Source organism: Anguilla rostrata, chromosome 7 (genome assembly GCF_018555375.3).
Source record: "Anguilla rostrata isolate EN2019 chromosome 7, ASM1855537v3, whole genome shotgun sequence".
NCBI classification, from domain to species: domain Eukaryota; kingdom Metazoa; phylum Chordata; class Actinopteri; order Anguilliformes; family Anguillidae; genus Anguilla; species Anguilla rostrata.
The window spans coordinates 49,680,884-49,700,482 of record NC_057939.1 but is presented as its reverse complement, the minus strand read 5'-3'; the positions used below and the strand labels follow the sequence as shown (position 1 = coordinate 49,700,482).

The 19,599-nt window shown below is 40.8% G+C and overlaps 1 protein-coding gene and 1 long non-coding RNA gene across 3 annotated transcripts in view; both read left to right on the top strand.

The window, feature by feature from the left end:
* Positions 1-790: 790 nt before the first annotated feature.
* Positions 791-4,064, top strand: LOC135259940 (caspase activity and apoptosis inhibitor 1). Its single transcript, XM_064344901.1, has 6 exons — positions 791-1,161; positions 1,870-2,058; positions 2,180-2,264; positions 2,444-2,513; positions 2,765-2,829; positions 3,035-4,064. Exons 1-6 carry the CDS (start codon positions 1,060-1,062, stop codon positions 3,541-3,543), a joined length of 1,020 nt encoding a protein of 339 aa, XP_064200971.1. The 5' UTR covers positions 791-1,059; the 3' UTR covers positions 3,544-4,064.
* A 10,559-nt stretch (positions 4,065-14,623) lies between these two features.
* The window catches only part of LOC135259937 (uncharacterized), a 92,646-nt gene continuing 87,670 nt past the window's right edge, over positions 14,624-19,599 (top strand). Inside the window, exons 1-3 of one of the 2 annotated variants that reach the window (XR_010331433.1) lie at positions 14,624-14,897; positions 16,641-16,715; positions 18,464-18,702. This is a non-coding gene — a long non-coding RNA (uncharacterized LOC135259937). Of the gene's footprint in view, positions 14,898-16,640; positions 16,716-18,463; positions 18,703-19,599 lie in introns of those variants that run through there. The other variant, XR_010331432.1, reaches the window with a different exon arrangement.

Here is a 19,599-nt window from a genome sequence, read left to right as displayed (position 1 = left end):
AAAAAAGTAAATATTTCAGTGAATGTCTCATAAGGAGCCGTCAACAAGTTCCCACTCCTCGCTGAATCACAAAGAATTGCAGCTGCTTTGCCATAAACAAGACTATCCTTAAAGCGCATTGGTAATGTGTGGAGTTTCAGGATTTCTAGAACGTTCCGTTATTAAACTGCATGACTACTGTATATCGTTTTTTCAGCTAACATGCCACAAGGTTTTCTCGCTTTAGTAAGTGGTTGATATGCATTTAACCAAAAGAAAGAAAGAAATGTACTGGGCCATTTGATATTTAATTTACACATTCACATTTACACATTTAAATCAGCCATTCTTGGTGCTTATTTAAAATTCAAAACAAATGGTTTAGTGTAACATTGGTGAATCTTAAAAACGTTAATCAATTTCAAATTGATTCTAGTTATATTTAGTTACATGTCCATAAACATTTTTCAAGTGTTTTCAAGGGTAAGTCGACACAACATTTCCGGTAGTTTCCTTTCTGCTTTTCAAATGCACATCTGTTCTAAAAAAGTCTTTAATCCTTAAATACTGAAAAAGAACCATGTTCACTCTCCCTTCAAACCAAAATTCACAAACTGACCAAAAATAAATGTATTGATATTATCAATCTTTCAACTTTTAAGCATGTTTCTCTTAAGATATGGTTCACTTTGGTAACTTACCACTTTTAAATAATTTGGAAACTGAAATTGTACACACAGATTTCCATCTTGGTCGTAATGCATCAACGGGGCCGTCAGTGTATCCATTCTGAACCTGCTTGCGATGGAAGGTGCTAATGATGATGACGTAAACAGCGTGCGACGGTCTTCTGCTTGAGTTGTTTTGTGCTTCAGTTAGCCTCGTGGCTACTTAGTTACACCTCTTGGTCACTTATTCATCTGTAATGTAGGATTAACGAACCGAATGGTCGTCGTGATTTAAAGAAACATTGGGTAAAACAAAAAATGCAAACCGATTGCTAGTTAAATAGCTTTAACTGCACCCAGTCATTTACTTGCTGTCATAAAAAAGTGAACGTTAGCTAGACAACAACAAACAATGCCTGGGAAAAAAACTACAAAGGAGAAGAAAAGGAAAACTTCTCATTCTGATGAAAGCAATGTGGACAGAAAACGAAGAAGTACTGGATCGAGCATGGAGGTAACGTTCAGTTGACGTTAACTTATATGCTTTCATTCCACCTGCAGTTGTTACCTGGACCTAGCAAGGTACAATGACGGTACATACGTGTCCAGTCTCCTCTCAGAAAAGATGTTGACCCTCTGGATTTGGGATGTTAATTGTAAGAGCAACTACAAATGATGTCAAATTTAACTTAGCATGCTACCGAGCTAGTTGTACACGTCTACGACCATCATTTTCCCCCTACTTGGCTAGCTACGTGTGGCTAACATTGCTTCAGTGTTGTTTGGCTAGCCCCTTGATATGTACCAGATGTTGATATTCATCCTGATGTTGCAGCTCTTTATCATATCTCTTGTAATCATGCCTCACTGCTAATTTATGACTTTTCATAATTTTACTCACTTAGCCTATGCTTACCGTGTGAACTGGACTTGATGTTCATGGCTATGGATAAGCGATACTTCATGAGAATTGTACCTTATCAGACCTGTGTTCTCTAGTTGTTCCAATGACCTTAGTTATGCACTTATGGTACATTGCTTTGGATAAAAGCGTCTGTCAGATTAAAATGCAATCTCATGCAAAGTAGTTATGAAATTAGGTGACCCAGTTGACTTGCCACACCTAGTATCTTTAGGTCTAAATAAATTGGTTTCTTAAAGACCAGCGTTGGCACCCCTGGTATAGCTTGTAATTTGACTTGCTTCTTTCTTCATCCATCAGGACCTGAAAGAAGATGTCGGGCCTGAGTGCGCTGATGAACCGAGCGATATGGAGGAAGGGGGCTTGGATCTGAGCGTGCAGTTCAAGCCAATCAGCGCCTACGTCGCGGACAGGCACGAGATGCTCGAGCAGTGCTTCCGGGTGTTGGGGGAGAACAAACTGAAAAAAATGCTTCCCGATGAGCTGAAGGTATATATCCTCTCTAAAATGTCTTCAAATTCCCGCTTTCATCTCTGGCAAGCGCTGGAGTTGTCCTCCTGGTTACCCTTGGTTTGTTAATAAAGGGGAAATGCATTGCTGATATTCACAGAGCTGTACCTTTGACGAAATCAAGCAGCTGTGTTGGGAACAGTTGGAGCAGCTCTCGCAAAGTAATCTCATCCAGATTCTTGAAGGTAAGGACAGAGCTTTAAACATCTAGGCTACTAAATTCTTTTTAGTGTTTTTTTGCGGTCAGAGTTTGTCGTCAGTTTTGGTGTTTTGCCAGTGAAACATCTGTCATTCCGTACCCTCTCTGGTTATCTGCTGAATGCCTGTTTGCATTTCTCTTGCCTTTGTGTATCCTTACGAAAAGGAGAAGAAGTTGCGGGTGCCTCAGATGCAGAAGAGGATGAAAACCGAAAGAAACCGAAAACAGACAGCCAGTAACCTGACCTTACTTTGTTATAGTCTCATTGTAGAAGGAAAAACTGTGAGAAATTGCTTTTTAGAACTTCTCAATTGAATTTGAGATGCTTCACAAACCCATCATAAATGAGTTTTGTGAGTTTTATGGGAAGTGAAAATGCCCTTTTGTGTGGAGGACAAAGTTTTTGGAAAACATAAAACAAAACATCAATGAGATTTTTTTCTGTTAAAGAAGACTGAACATCTTTGTTTGGTTTGTGCACTGCAGGCAGGACAACAATGTGGATTCCACTTCATCTCTGAAAGAGAACATCGAAACGGAGGACAAGCAAGGTACATGACCCCTCCGACATCACTCGTCTTCAGTGACTGATTGATTTAAGAACAAGCGGGCTTAGATATATTAGATATTTGAGCAGAAATCTGTAACATCTTGCTTGCTTGATTGATTGATTAATTGCCTAACTGATTGGTGGGTTAATTCCAAATCCCAGTACACCAGTACACCTCTCCTTTTCTCTACCCTGTGGTTGTGCAGAAGGTGGCGGATCGGGGGAGGAGAGCGACGTCCTGAGCATTAACGCCGACATGTACGACAGCGACATCGAAGGGCACAAAGAGGAGGTGCCCGAGAAGGCGGAGCCAGCGGACGGCGGGGCGGAGCCCGCGCCCGTGGCGCCACCGGCCGCGGTTTTACCGGAACCAGAAGCCCCGAGGCCTCAGGACCCAAAGAGGGACCTGCAGAAGGACATAGAGAAGAGCGTCTGCGAGATCCTGGCTTTGGCGTCCTCCCCCACCAAGGAGGCGCCGGCGGAACCGGCGGAGAGCCCCGCCGCGTACGCGGCCCCAGAGGCTCCGCCCCTGACGGGGGAGGGGCTGGGGGTTGCCGCGGCGACGGCGGCGGCTGCGGCGGTGCTACCGGGCCCGGGCCCTGCAGTGACCCAGCCCTCGGCCCAGCAGCTGGAGCTGCTGGAGCTGGAGATGAGGGCCAGGGCCATAAAGGCCTTGATGAAGGCCGGCGAGGTGAAGAAGCAGACCTGCGCCTGACGCCGCCGCGGCACAGCTGGCTAAAGAGAGAGTCTGAGTCCTGAAACATCCCTCCAAAGACCCAGACTGCTGGCCCGTTTCCTCGTACCCTGTCGGGGCTCGGTGGTACCGACCTCGTTGTAAATCCCTCCCGTTCACCGCCTCCTTGGTACTAATGTCGTAGTCTCATTGGTGGACGACAGCTGATCTACTTATGTTTGTAAATGGCTATCTGTGATAACCCCACCCTGACTTCGACCACACCCTTTGCCCCTGTTAACTCGATAAGGACCTATTGGATTAATAGACCCGGGAAGGGGGCGTGGCTAAAATGGGGTCAAAGGTCTAAAATGGGGCTGAAATGCAAAACTCACGTGCACGCTCTACCTCTCCCACCATCAGTGTCTGACTGTGGAAACGCGGGCAGCTGGGAGGGATTCAGGTATATGCACGTTTGAGGATTATTTGAAATGCACCTGTTACTTTCTGAACATCTGTTTCTCTTCCTGTTAATAAAGCTTTCGTCATTTGTTGTAAACAGACTTTGGCTTTCTCTCGCTATCTTTCGCTTGGTTTTTCCTCTCTCTTTTTGCATAACTCGCCTGTTGTTCTAAAATATGCAAATAAACAAGACCCAATTAGCCAGTTTATTGGTGTAAAATACAGGCGCTAATAATGAAATGAGAATATGTAAGACATGCTTGCTTGCAGTGTCATAATTACTAGATATTAAATATTAACAGTTTAGTTTTTTTCACCCATTACAGCAAGATATAAAATACTAATTAAAAACATGAGAGAGAACTTTAACTCCAGCAGTGGAGTCTGCTGAAAAACATTCTCTCCCAATACACTAGCCAAACATTGTGTAGTTCCTGTGCTGGACTCTAGGTGGCAGCCTAGCACTGTGGATGTCAGGGGCTGTGTGATGGTTTTAGACCTGGGCTTCAGTTGTGCAGCGCCAAGTGGGGAGCTGAGCAGTTCTGTTAATCTGAGATGATTATATTTCCTCTGTCTATTTGAAGACATGGAAACACAGAATCTGAAGATGTGTGCTCATTCCTCTGGTTTTAATATGTAAAATTGCATGTCATATTTAGGAGCTTAACTCTCTACAGCGTTTACAAAACACAAGCAGAATGACTACTGGTTTTGTTCTGTGCCATATGATTTTCTCACAGCTGATTACGTTGATGGCTATCATCAGTTGTGTACATACGCACACAAACACACAATGCTTGCTGTTTAAATTATACGGCAACAGAAAGCGCTATATATAGAATGCTTGCTGATGGCAATTGATGAGACAGCCCATCAACATCATCAGCTGTGAGAAAAGCAGCCCCTCGAGGATGTGCAAAACCCTCCGTGCGCTCAGGTGTTGGAGGCGTACTGTTTTCCTCATGTAAACATTTAGTCATCGCCTCTACAAACAGATGATGTTTGCCGAAATTGAGTTCAGGTAGGTGTAGCATGTTTGCATTTTTCCGAGCCACGGGTTCAGGCGGGTGTATCTCATTACCACGGTCCAATTCGGCACTGTGCTCGAACCCCATGCTGCTCCACAGCGGGAGCGGATGCACTGTATGGATTTTCAGCTGGGGCTGGTTTTGTTAAACTCTTCAACTTTAAATGCGGAACTTAACCAAGTATATTACGGATATGTTACGCTCTACACGTGCAGTAGAGTTGGATTATGTGCGGGTAGACACAAATGAAACCGGGTATAAACTCGATGTGACAACTTGATATTTTTGTAGAGCTGTTCCTTTTCGATAAACCTCATCTATGTGACGCACGTGATTTTTTCCCGAATGTAATCTACGTAATCATTTTTGATTTGAAATATTACTCATGGCAACGGTACTCCAGGGTCAGAAAGGACCTCTTGGGGGCTATTTTCAGGTGGTGAAGGGCTTGTTGACGTGGGAATGGGGCCTTGAAATTGGTGCAAAATATCAGTTTGACGTGGTCCTGAACATTTTTATCTGACTATGGCAGATAGACAGATGGCTTCAGGGTTTGTGCTGTTTTGTACTTCTCATTAAGGTTTTGGCCACCTATCCCCAATTAGTACTTAATATCATATGAATGCATAAACATGTTTTGCTTAATAGTAGTCTGATAGCATAATCCATGAGACTGTTAATAACCTTATTTTCATTAATGCTATCTACAGATAGGAAACAACCATACCAATGTTCAAGAACACTTTCTATAAATGACCCTTCATAAGAGTTGACAAAAAGCTCTACACAGACACGAAGTAACAGTTTTTGCTGCAACCACAGTGATGTAAAACACCATGTGCCTGTTTATGGTTATAAGAAATAAGAATGCATGTGTAGTGTGTAATGCTTATGAAGGTGCTATGTAGGCTATTCTTTATGAAGCAGTTATTAAGAGCCATGTATAGACATAATCCAAAACGCAGTCAGAACATTACATTACATTACATTACATTACATTACATTACGGGCATTTAGAATACACTGTTATCCGGAGCGACTAACACAACTTTTTACAAAGAACAGTGGATATGGACATCATTACTGGTGCCCTGTTCTGCCCAGACTGCAGTTTGGGCCCCAAGCCGAGATGAACACCAGGCGGGCCCCATTTCTCTAATGGCGCAATCAGCCGACTGCGGCTGGGCCAGCCGGCCAGACAGAAAGGCACTTCAGCGGGCCTGAGAATCAATGTAGCGGTAAATGTGTCGATGGAGGAGAGAGAGAGAACGACGGAGAGAGCGAGAGAACAAGAGAGAGGGGGAGAGAGAGAGAGAGAGAGAGAGAGAGTCAGATTCAGCTCTCCACCTCTGAAGCACAAACTGAATAGGGCTCTTGCCCTCACGCAGATCTCCTTTATCTGAGGACTGCCTCAGAGCCTCTGTTTCAGTGGCAGGGAAAAGCTAGCGTCAGAGAGGATCATGGGAAAATCTTTAAAGAGATCATAGGGTTAATAACTCAGCACTTCCATAAAAATCAAAAGTGAGCCTATGTCCAATATGAATGGTTATAATGATGTATTATATTAATTATATTTTGTTGATAATGATTATGATAATATTAATAATTGTATTTTTTCATACTACTTTTTCATAAGGCCTTCTCTTTCATGCCGGCTTGTGTTCCTAACATGCTCTGTAAGGCAGTATTTGTTTGTTTTTAAACGGCAGAAAGATTGCACCCCTCAGCACAATTTATTTATGTATAGTCTTGTGAAGACAAGTTGGGATCTAAGATCATGAAAACTCATTTCTTATAGCCTTGTAAGATTTCAGTTTTCTTTGTCCCATAGTCATGTTGCTGTAGCTGCACACGTTCGTTTATAGTTTTTCTTTGCCTTTAAAATCTCTCAAATCTCTCAAAATAAAAGCGTTGAGGTCTACACATTCCATGTGACAAACGCCAGAAAATGAAGTCCTGCTTTGATAACCATAGAAGGCTTCGCACCAGTTTAATGAAGTTAAGTGCCTACCGATTTGTTCCATTAATATCACTATTAAATGGATTCCGTGTGCTTTCTCTCTTTGTGGTAGAGTGGAGCGAATAGCACACTCTCACCTTGCTTTTTCCAGCTTTGTTCTTTTAAACTGTATAGATGAGACGGATGCAATTACATGCAGATTCAAAGTGGAACATCCCCCCTTGTGCATAAATGAACTGCACAATATGCCCAGAAGTGCCTCTGGGGTATTTGCATTTAAAAGAAGCATTTTTTTTAGCAAATGCATAAATAATTATACTTTTCTCCTCGCTAGCACTTAACAGCGGGTGTTTTTTCCAGAATTTATTGCCGTTTTCAAAAGGGAAAAATGCTACTTCAAAAAATAAAATAAATAAATAATAGTGCACACATAATACACTTTGAAGAGTTGTTAATAGGTGTTAAGGCAGCTAAATTTGACAGATTTTCATTTATAGCTGTGCAAAAGCAATAAAGAGACTGACGCTATCTGTTGCGGTCTCGAAGCCAGAAATGGCTGAACAGGCAGACGGTTAATTAACTTCATTTTACTGGGCCGCAGTTTACAAGTTTACTCATTTTTAAAACAGGGTCCAAGTTTTTGAAAGCCACAGAAGATAAAGACCATAAACATATCAAATATTTATTTGATGGTTAACTCTGTTTATATATATTTTTTAAGTATTAACTACTGAAATGATTGTGGAGATTATTCCTTTACTTACTTAGCAGTAGAGTAGGGAAAACATATTTTAAAGTGCATCCATGCAGCAAATACATCAGCAAAGTTATTTTAGTAGATTAGTTAAATACCTGTGGCACAAGCACTACATTTGGCATGCAGTGTAGTTTATTTCAAGTGCTCTCGGACTGATCATAATCATTTCAGTTGCCATAAGTTTACGTGAATTACGTGTCTGCTGAAGCAAATGTGAAAGCAGAGAAAGTCACATTCAAGCCCACTGCTGGACAGGTGGATTAAATAAAATTGTCCACACACCCAAGGTAGATTCTGAGGTACCAGCTGAAGCTGGACTTGACTGCAATTTCTTTTTTTTAATGTTGATAGAAAATACACTTTCTCGGGGTTAATGTAAGTTAGGAACTGCAGACTAATAGTGAAGCAACACAATGCATATTAATGCATTTCTCTATGTCAGAAACTGATCTGCATTACTGTAAACCAATATGAGCCATTTTTTACACTTAATGTTACACCTGTTGTAAGCGATACAACAAAAGGTATGGATAAAAAAAGAGTTCAATACTATATGTGACTGTGCTCCTAATTCCACTTTACATGGGGCTACAGCATTGCTCACAAGGCCTTTGATGCCATAGTATATAAGGTGGCCTTAACTGAGATCCTCCTTTGTTTTTTCTTTAAATGTGCTTTTTTTTCTTTAAATGGTGGAACCTACAGGTTACCCCCTGCCCCCCAAATAGTTTTATTTTTTACTTCCGATTAGTTTGGTGCATGAAAAGGATATTTTCAACTGAAACTTGGTGGCTTAGAGTGTAGCTAGTCAGCGCAGCTTAAGAGTTCCTCTCCGGTTGTTTGTGACCCACTTTTCCCAGAAAATGGTATCTGGGATTTTAAAATATCTTTCCTTTGGGGTGTGTGTATGTGTATGTGTCATTCATCCCTGTCATGCTTCCAAGCAATGATGCTACGGCATGATTTTGCTTTTCCAGAGATTAGACTGGGCTTGTTTCATGGGCTAATTTTAGAGCAAGTCCACGAAACAGTTTCATTGTAAGTTTCCATGTTATGGATTATTTTATTGGATGACTTCATTGTCCACTGTTACAGGAACTCCTTTGAGATCAGAGGTTGTGATAGATATGGAATTGTGGGGGTGATTTCAAAAGAATGCAAAAAGGGCTAAGTGCACTTGCCAAAGTGCTAGTTTCAGAAACACTTCCCCCAAAAAGTGGGGCGCATAAGCAAAAGTCGCAAGGAGCGCCCCACTTCTTTCTTGACTATTTAAAAATACAGTAATGCAACTTCCTTGTGGGGGCACAACTGTACACTTGGTGAGTTAAATCCCCGGACGCAAATTTAAATCCCAGGACACAACTATTTTCGGGAAAAACAGGTTGCAGCTCATAACTTGAAGAGCAAGAAGTGAATGCAAACAGAGGGCAAATTATGGATATGCCCTTATAATGGATGGACTTCTTTTGAAGATCACCCACTTTATTTTGTGTAAGGGAACAAGGATTCTTTTCAGTATATTAATAAAGAACAGAAGGGGGGGCTTTTAAATGTCTAATCCTTCTCTGCAAAACACATTGGTTTATTTAATTATGCCTTGCTTATGCCTTAATTAATGCCTCTGAACACAAAATAATTGTAAACAATTCCAGGGCTTTGTACAGACTGCCCAATAAAAAATCTGCCCACACAATACATAAATTGTTCTCAGTTTCATCATTGCATTCTAAACTCGTGATTGTTCTTATGGATAGAGTGTTTCTATCAACAGATGACACAACTGCGTTCAGGAAAATAAGCAAACTTTTTATGGCTGCCTGTCAGTCATTTTTTTGTTTGTTTGTTTGTTTCATGACCATTTATGATTATCCCAAGGAAAGGAAGCTTTACTTTTAAAGACAGTCCAGCCCTAGTATTACCTTTGCCAAGAGACTAACAAAGGCAGCTGTTCTTTTGAGAGTACTAGCAGATATTCTGTCAGGATCAGTTCAGTCAGCTAGCAACCCAATGGTCGCAACCATTGCGGGCATAAAAGGTCACAAGACTATGCCTCTCTGCTGTTTTGGGTTCTGTGCTCCGCATTCCCATCCAAATGCGACGATGCAGTCCCTTCTGTGCTTCCACACACACACACACACACAATGCATGGTGTCCTCAAGACCTTCAAAAAAAAAATGAATCATTCAAAAAACAAAACATTCTCTGAAGTCTAACTGGTGGAACTAACATTGTCATCATGATACATGTTTTTAAAAAGAAGTTGAGAAATTGTTGCCGTCAAGTTGACCACGGCGCCAAATTCCTAACTCACACATCTGTAAGCTAACTGTGGTTCAGTTTATCTCGGTCAGAATGAAGCAATGGTTGGAATGTCCTTGTGAATACTAAAAGGCTGATTTTATAATTTGTCTATATAAACTAATGGACGTGGTGTTTTGTTTGTGCAGCTGGTGTAATTCTATGTGACAGATCCAAAGCTCTAGTGAAAAAGTGAAGCATGTCATTTCAGTAGCCTGCATTAGTCTTGGGCTCTCTGGCTGGCTCATGGCCCTTCTGTGAATGGAAATTTGGCTCTTTGTTGCCAATAATGTTGCAGTAAAAAAGAATGGTCAGGGCTTCTGATTATTTGGAACCCATGCATTTATGCCACTCTATCGATCCCAAATCAAAATGTACCATATTTGTGTTCTTGCCAGCCAAGCCATTACTCTGCTAAAAAAAAAAACATTTTTTGGCGTAATTTCCAAAACAGTACTCTAACAGTAAAATTTCAGGCTCCTGGGACTTGAGCATAGTAAGCCTGTCCTATCCTATCCTGTCCTATCAGACCATTCAAATTCCTCACGCAGGGCCAAACCAAGCTAGCTATCCACATCTTTCAGCAGCTCTCTTGCATTTCCACAAGGCCGTGCATTTCACTGACACCGAAACGCGCTGGCAGGGGGTGTTTGGGATGAAGGGATGTAGACATAATCACCGCTGAGTGATTCGCTCTGGCTTTCTCTCGCCTTGGGGACCCGGCGATGCAGATTCCCTCGTTCACACGCCGCGGCCGCTGCCAGCCAAACCGAGGCCTTCGATACGGAGAGCCGTCGGACGCGCGGAGACGCCGCGGGGTCAGATTAACAGGCGTTCGGGGTCAAGAGTGTTCAGCAAAACAGGTTCCAGGGGACGAGAGCCCTCTTTCTCTTTAATATGAGATCCTGGCTTTATAAGCCCACACTCATAATAAAAAATGGCTGCAGTCCAAAGGCCTCATCGCAGTCAGTTTTTTGGAAAAAAAAGGTGTCCTGAAGTAAACCAAAAATCCTCATAAATTTTGTGTTGCATTTTCATACCTCTGTAACAACTGCAAAGTATGAGTCATTCTGTACAAATACAATTACATGGTCAAAGATCCAGTCAAGCAATTACCCATATCATGCTGCCTTTACAAAAAGATCTCCAGCAATAATAAGGTTCTCTGCATTATGTGTCCATTACTGCATTACTAAGAGAATGTGAATATTGACTCAGGTGTACAGAGGAGTTTCCACCCTCTGCGATTAGAAAACAGGAAGTGACATGACAATCACAAGGTAGCCAAACTGTAACAGGGGGGCGGTGAGGAAAACAACATGTGACTTGCATCGCATGATCTGATTTGACTTCCAGGCATTGAAAGCACTAACAGTCATCATAGTAGTCTGGTACTAAACACTGAACTGTGAACATTAACAATTATGCCATTGTGTTCAGTATTGTCTCTTTAATCAGATGAGAATGTTAAAAGGACTGATTGTGCAATCGAGACAGCAGAGACGATGAATACGAAATAAGAATTAATAACTTTTTAATAACTCAAAGGGACGATACCTCTGTACTTAACTCATTCGTCTTCGGCAAACTAAAATCAACAACAAAAACAGACTATTACGAAATCAATGTTCATTCCATAATAATAACAATATTAATAATTAGTGTGGTTGCCTTTGGCAACCCTAACCCTAGCTGTAACGCTAACCCTAACCCTAACCATAGCTGTAACCCTAAAGGAACCCTAACCCTAGCTGTAATCCTAACCCTAGCTGTAACCCTAACACTAGTTGTAACCCTAAGCCTAACCCTAGCAGTAACCCTAACCCTAACCCTAACGGTAGCTGTAAACTTTACCCTAATCCTTGCCCTAACTCTAGCCATAACCCAAACCCTAACCCTAGAATACCCTAGCAACCACGTAAAACACCTTAGCAACTACCTAGCAACACCCTAACAGCCACATAAAACACCTTAGCAACTACCTAGCAACACCATAGCAAGCACCTTGAACACCATAGCACACATCAAGTTTTGATGAAGAGTTAATTTAGCTCTGTATATATGCGTTGCAAACCACCTTGTTGCCGTGATATTATAGCACACACAATACTCTGTTTCTGCTCATACTACAGACACTGTTCACTCTGTTCAGTACAAAGTTGACTTTGCATTGGCGGCAACCACACTTCACAATTTCTGCAGGAATTTGTTTTATTTGTTGAATTTTGTTTTATTTGAATTTGTCTAGTTGTTATTATTATGGCTACCATCGTACCATCACCAGTGGCCTGTTTATGGTGACATCGGGCCTTTTACATATTTATCCGAACTTTTCTGGCGCTCCACGGCGATACCTGTGGAAAACGCTGAATATTTAACACGGGAGAGAGGCTGTTATCTAAACACTCCCTGTGTGCCTTTTCCGAAGAGTCATTTTTCTTCCCCAACACACCTCTGCCAAGCCCTGCCTTTTTTTGTACTTGAAATTAAATTGAACTAACAGCACATACTGACAAGTAATAAATAACTTAGCACCTCACAGTGACTAAATAAATTGGTTTGCCTCAGCAATGATTCACCCTGTACATTTCATTTTCATCGGGTTAAGACAGCATATCTTTTTTTTTTTCAGCCCAAAAGAGAAATACTATAGTTAATGCCAACACTCCTCTCAAATACACACAGCATTAATTGAATTACAATTTCAGTCGCAGCAGGACAACTAACAATATTGTTGGACGTGTTGGTGCGTTGCTTGATTTGACAGTTCATTTGGCGTGCTGTTCTGTGGAAAAGCCAAATGAAAATAAAGCTGCAGCTGAACTACAAGCTGATTGGATTCCTCTAGACTGCATGTAAGCCCACGGATGCACACAGTATTATGCACACAGAGGTACAGGCTATTTGCCTTTTATTTATTTATTATGTTTTTCTCACTTTATATCTCAATTTGGAACGCCCAGTCGTTATCAGTTAGCTATGCCCATTTCTGAAAGCCGCTGTTTCTTTTCAGGCCGCGGTCCACGAGCTGCTCTCGCGCAGTCGCGAGTGGAAGGAAGGACGCTTCTTGCTCCGTTTTAGCGGGCAGACCGCGGGCACCCGACTGACCAGCGCCGGTCACTGGTGAGCGATGAGCCGCAGTCATCCAGGCCGGCTGAATTTACTCCCTCCCTTCCTGGGCATCGCTTCAATCGGTGATGCGTCACCCTGCGGTGCTGCTGGCCACAGCCACAGCCAGCACTGGCACGGTCCTGATTTGATACCATATAAGGCGGCTCATCCACACATTAGAACAAGGCCTTGACAGCATAAACCCCCCAGTAGCCCAGGCCAGAAAAATGATCTTTTCAAACGTTTTTCATCTCAGCATAACACTTAGCCAGCCGGTAACGATCAGAAAAAAAACAGCTGAAAATGAAGTAACTTTATTGTCCAGATATACAATATGCACACAGACACAATAAGCAAAGTAGGCTACAACATAACTGTGGCTCCTCCTCCTTGCATTCCTGTGTTATATATAGGCTACCTAACCAAGCCAGTCAGTTATGTGATTTGGAGAGGCCAGAACATTGTGATGGCAAAAGCCACAGAACCCAGAAAAACCACCCAATATGTAATTTCATGCATGGCTAAGCAAGAGCACCTGCATTTCCCTCAGATTTAGTGGCATAATATTTTTTATGCAAACACCTGTTTGTGCTTAATCTATGCTGAGGGAATTGGGGGTGTTCTAATAAAATGAAATGAGACAGCATTTGCGATGAGAAAGTAAAATTTGGTTGAGTACATCAGAGAGGTAAGCAGGATAGTCTGAGATGGTAGTCAGAGCCAGAGGCATATATAAAGAATGTGTATCAATCACAGAATGTGTTCCTTCCAGAATAATGCCGTAATTATAGCTATAAAACACTGATAAACAAACAAAACAAAAGAGCATTACCAAAAATAAAAACACTGTGATTAATAGTACTTTTAATTTACATACGTATATAAACTGTCTTTTCATAATTATCGGCATACTTGTCTACATTAACACAGATCCAGGACCTGTATGACAAAGCAGGGGGATCTCACTAAATCGGATTACTGGGTTAGCTGGATAATTGCACTGAGTAAAACCTGGAACCCTCCCAAATCTGGAACATGGACTGAAGTATAAAGAGCTGTACCGGGGTTTACTCAGCGCAGTTATCCAGCTACCTCAGTAAACCTGCGTTGTGAAATGCCCCCTGGATTACAGAGTTAGCGGGATAACGCGTTGAGTAAAACCCAGAAGAGCTCTTATTACTTCAGTTCATGTTCCAGATTTAGGGGGGTTTCAGGTTTTTACAGCGCAGTTATCCAACAAACTCTGTAATCCAGTTTCGTGACACAGACCTCCGGAACACTAATTTATATAGCCCCAAGCAGCATACAACTAGATAATGAGTAACTTTTAATCAGACATGCTGCTGTATATAACTATAAAACCCAATATGTCCCGCTTTAACGCACGACACATAACAATATCATTCAAAATTTAAATGACAGAAAAACGAATTAGGCAAAACATTTCCTTGCCATTGGTGACTGACATGCCTGCTCTCGTCCACGCTGCTTCCGGCACTTCTGCACGTGACGTTACATATTAGCTTACCCGTTTTTATACGGTCTATGAGGCTTCTCCGGCATTACCGCAGAGCAGGAAAACTGCATTTTTCGCATCTACCACAAGCGTCAGAAGTAGCCAAGCAAACATATCGCAAATCTGAAATATGCACTTTCCAAACGACGAATTCTGAACGTTTTATCGAACTTTAATGCACACCATTTTCTTCGCAACAGTTGAAATGTTTCCATGGTTGCCCTTAACGCTATGGATAGACCGTTCACCTCAGTTTCAACACTGGTAAGCGACCCCGCCTAAAGACCTTGGTCGATTTACTGCCAGTGTGGGTTTCGCCACGAGCAAATAAACCGCAAACTTCATTCGATTTACGTAAGAACAAGCAAAATTAAGAATACATAATCACGGAAACGGGTAGGCTACTTCCGCCCATCCAATCTAACCATTTACCTACATATTGACAACTACATAGAATTGCAATTTCTTCGAGTATATATGATATATGCGAAGAAATGGGTCTGTTTTAGTCATTGATTCCGGATTTATGTGAAAGATTAAGTGAATCAATCAAAAATAATGCATAGGGCCTATATGCTCAAATACAATATAGGCTATAGTTTATTAAGCTTAAGTCCCATTTACCTTTTATGCGCAAAACAGTTCAACAGGCACGTTGAATTCAAACATCTGTTTAATCAAGACTCCAGCTGTCCTTTGAAAGAAAATGACTAACAGAAGGTCTCTGGAAGGATGATATATGGCAGGGAAATCTTCAGGATCTGTTTGGCTTTAATGACAGAGCAAAACGTGCCATGTATCACGACTGGCAAACGCCATACCGTCAACAACATATAGGCTTTGATTTCACGAGATACGTTACTATGAGCCACAAAGGACCAGAGAGAGTAAATTACTTTTGTCAAACTTGTGATAAACCTGTCACTGGGCTACCAGACAGCTGGCAGGAAAATTACGTTATATAAGTGACTGTCAAAAAAAAAAAACATGCAAAAGGAGGGGAAAGAGAAGGGCTTTTCGCTGTGCGAATGATTCATTCCACTGCTGGTGTCTCTCTGTACATTGGCTCCAAAATGTCAGTACACGGGTTCCAGGAGCAAGCCTTGCTCTTGAGAGATCTCCAAGTTGTGACTGTTATTCAAATTATTTGTGAATAATAATTTTTTTAAAACTATTTTTAATTTGAATAATTGAATTTTAATACATTTTGTGTATATATGATATTCCTTGTAAAATTTCATTGCAGATTCCTAACTGTGATTTTATTTTTGAAATATTTCAGCTCAGCTAATGGAAAGATAAAATAAGTTGTGCTTTGGTGACAGGATTTCTTCAATGTGACATTTGTACCTACCCAATGCTACACTATTTGCTTGGTCAGCCGATGACTTTAATAGTAGGTAGGCCAATCCAAATATACTTGCAACAGATTAAATCATTTTTAATGTATACATGTTCAATAGCTGCCAGTCTCGGTAAACGTAGCCTATATATTTTCAATGTGAATCAGTAGCTTTTAAGAAGTTGGTTGTCTTTTGTCAATAAGGTTCATGACACGAAGAACTGAAATCCTTAAAGTGCTGGGAAGTATTTGTAAAGGGTTATCTTAAAACAAGCAATCATCCAGCCGTTTAAAAAAAAAAAAAAAAAAGGCTTTTATAGTCATTTTGGGCAATAAACCTGATATTCTGCATTTTGTATGTTAGTGAGTACCCCATTCTCCAGCCAAACGCTGACAGTAAGAGAATAGTAAAGCAAACTGATTTCACTCAAGTGTGAAGTATTTTAAAAGCTATTGACAGTTTGATTGCTCAACAGACAAGCCAGACAGCTGGAGTATTATTCTGTCTGATTATTCTCATACAATAAAGATTGAAAAAGTTATCTTCAAAATGAATCACCATCGCAACACAATACTGCCAAGAAGAGCTTTTCAATCTCATACATACTGTACCAGTCCTCCTCTTGTATCATAATGCATGAATAAGATGGGTTGTTTTTTTTCAGTTGAATGCGATGGCAGTGGATTACCTGGAAAAAACCTCCACCATACCCTGATTGCATGCCAACCTTTGATTACAGGTAAGTCCCTACCATCAAATAGATCAACGAGCCATTGCTTGCCTTGATAGACCACTATGTCTGGCAAGTTAATTAAAAAAAGTCTCACACAGTAATTTGTAAATCATTGCAATTTATTGCAAAGCACCAAAAAAGAAACTGGAAAAAAAAGACTTTGAAAGACACAGTTGTGTAAAGAAGGGCACGACTAGAGATTGATCGAGTTGGACCAACATTTGATATCCTGTATAACTTTTAGATTACAGAGAGAGTCGATGTGGATATTAGATTCTGTTGCCAGATCAAGAGATCAATATTTTTGTCACTGTCACCGTCTCCCTGTTGCCCTTTAACCAGATAAGTAAATAAAAATTATTATTATTTTTTTTTTATAACAAGGTAGCGAATTGGCTATATTTCCTGCTGGGTAAACTCCAGCCTCTGCACCTAATGACTTTATTCCATCTGGAAGCCATTTTTAGAGGGGAATCTGTAAATGCTTTTTGTTATTTGTGTTATTTTATTTATTTTACAGAGTTGACAATATTGAAGCTTGGACTGTGAAGTTCTGTTAGTTCAATTGGCAAGTGAAAAGGAACTCACACAAGTTCTGTGATGAATGAGAGGATATTGCAGGAAAGACATTTCATTCGGTTGCAATAATGACAAGTCCAACCCCGTTCTTCTGTTTTGATACATTTTTTTTATAGCGCTGTGCTCAAGCCACAACATTTTGTGCCGGGTGTCTGTGAGATTAATTTGAAAGACAGAAATGTTTCATCGCAGTGTTGTAAAATAAAAGCTGACTGTAGCAGGTGCAATATGACTTCACATTAAGCTATGTCATTTAGCCAGCTTATATTAACTATCTTATGTCAAGATAATGTCCTGCAATATTGAAACAGATTTATAATTGTTGTTCTTCCTGGTTTGTATTTCATAAGATACACAGTTAACTGACACCACAATACTGGTGCAGTGCTAGGGGTCTCATTTTTTGGTGGAAAATAGCATTTAGTGAATAGCATTTGTAGAGTAGAAGTAGCCTACAGATATGGAGTACAGGATTTGTACTCCATATCTAGCTAAAACATTTTCTCTTTCGACCTGTGATGAATTCATAGTAGCTTCATTTCACTTTGTGGCGATTACAGGGAAAAAAGCAGAGAAGAAGGATTTTCTTGTTCAACACGTATTAATGCTAGTTATCAACTTAAGCAATTGCTCTGTTAAGCCCCTAATGTTTATTAAATGCTCCCGTCATTTGAGATTTTTCTTTCCCATAAACCAGGGCTGCCGAAACCTGTTTAAATGTCATTATAAAGCAAAACGATTGAGCTGAAGGACTCTCTTTTTCAAAGCAGTGAACGATGATAATGATCATGCCTGATTCATCCATTGCGGAATTGAGGGCCAGATTCTTCAGATGGAATCATTTGATGCATAAGACTCTTGGATTGTGCGGTGACATATATGCGGCTAATGTTTGTTTTTTTCACTGTATTTAAATCATTTGAAAATGGAAAGAGCTTTTTATTGGGGCTGTGCGTATAGTATGAAATGAGAAATTTCTGTCTGCTCAAACGCATTAATGGCAGGGTAATGTGGGAAGAGGTGAGGGAAATATAATCTGTGTAGCCCCTGAGTTGGAAGGAAATGGTAGAACTGTGGAGTCATTTAACCGGGTAAATGTAATATAGAGAAATGAATGAAAATGAGATTCGGCTGTTTTTCCACATGCTCACATTAGACCCCCATTTCCTTCATAGGGGTCCTTGGTCCATATCCTGGCCGGGCCCCTTCTGTGTAGAGTTTGCATGTTCTCCCCGTGATCGCGTGGGTTTCCTCAAGGTACTCCGGTTTCCTCCCACAGTCCAAAGACATGCAGGTAGGTTAATTGGAGTGTATAAATTGCCCCTAGGCATGTGTGTGTGAGTGAATGGTGTGTGTGGCCTGCGATAGATTGGCGACCTGTCCTGGGTGTAATACTGCCTCTCACCCAATGCACTCTGGGATAGCCTCCAGCACCTCCCGCAACCCTGACCAGGATTAAGCGGGTGTAGATAATGGATGGATGGATCCTTCTTAGGATTCGGGATTAATTACATATTTGAATAGGGATGTAAATTTTTGCATGGGTAGATGTGCAGTCAGTGGTTTTAGCCTATGAGCCCGCAAAACTTAAGCTTATTGTCTTTTATCATGTCCTGTTTACTTTTGAAAGGGCAAGTTTACTTAATACACTATTTGTGCCATCTAAATCAACACATTACACAACATGCATCAGTTTATAAATGAGAAAAAGTAATATTTCAATTTCACATAATTGTGAAATTGTCCTGCAGTTATAAAAATTCCTATCGACTGTATGCAACATTTAGTCTCATAGTTAGAGTTCAATAATCTAACACTTTCAAGGTATTCACTGCTTCTGAGATTAATCACTGAAAACAGGTTTGCTTAGAACAAACAGCCATTATTATAAATGAACTCTACCTTTTTCTGCCCCATCTAACACAATGCCTGTTCCTGAATGCAAAATCAGAGGTGGGACCTCAGAGCAGGTGTGTGTAATCAAGTCCACAAGAACACTTAACTTCAAATGAAGAAAATGGACGGCCATTCACTGAGACCATAAAAGTCCCGTGATAACTAAAGGCCCTTAATTTGAATCCGGGACATTTGAAGCTGTGGTAATACCAGATTCAATTAAATGCATGCGTGACCTTTTCCTCAGTTGCTACATGAGTCACTTTAAGTTGTTCCTGCCGCTTTAGCCATGGATCACTCACTGGCATTTTGTGTGAATATATTCAATATGTTCAATAAGGTTTTCTAGGTGGCAAGGAAGGAAAATGCAGATTCCATTCCGGTTGTGTGATGAGCTGTCACTTTTTTTTCATGG

Coding starts and splice junctions, on each gene's coding strand:
- LOC135259940 (XM_064344901.1), top strand. CDS start 1,060: ATGCCTGGGAAAAAAACTACAAAGGAGAAGAAAAGGAAAACTTCTCAT. Junction 1,162..1,869: donor GTACTGGATCGAGCATGGAG/GTAACGTTCAGT, acceptor TTCATCCATCAG/GACCTGAAAGAAGATGTCGG. Junction 2,514..2,764: donor AAACCGAAAACAGACAGCCA/GTAACCTGACCT, acceptor TGTGCACTGCAG/GCAGGACAACAATGTGGATT.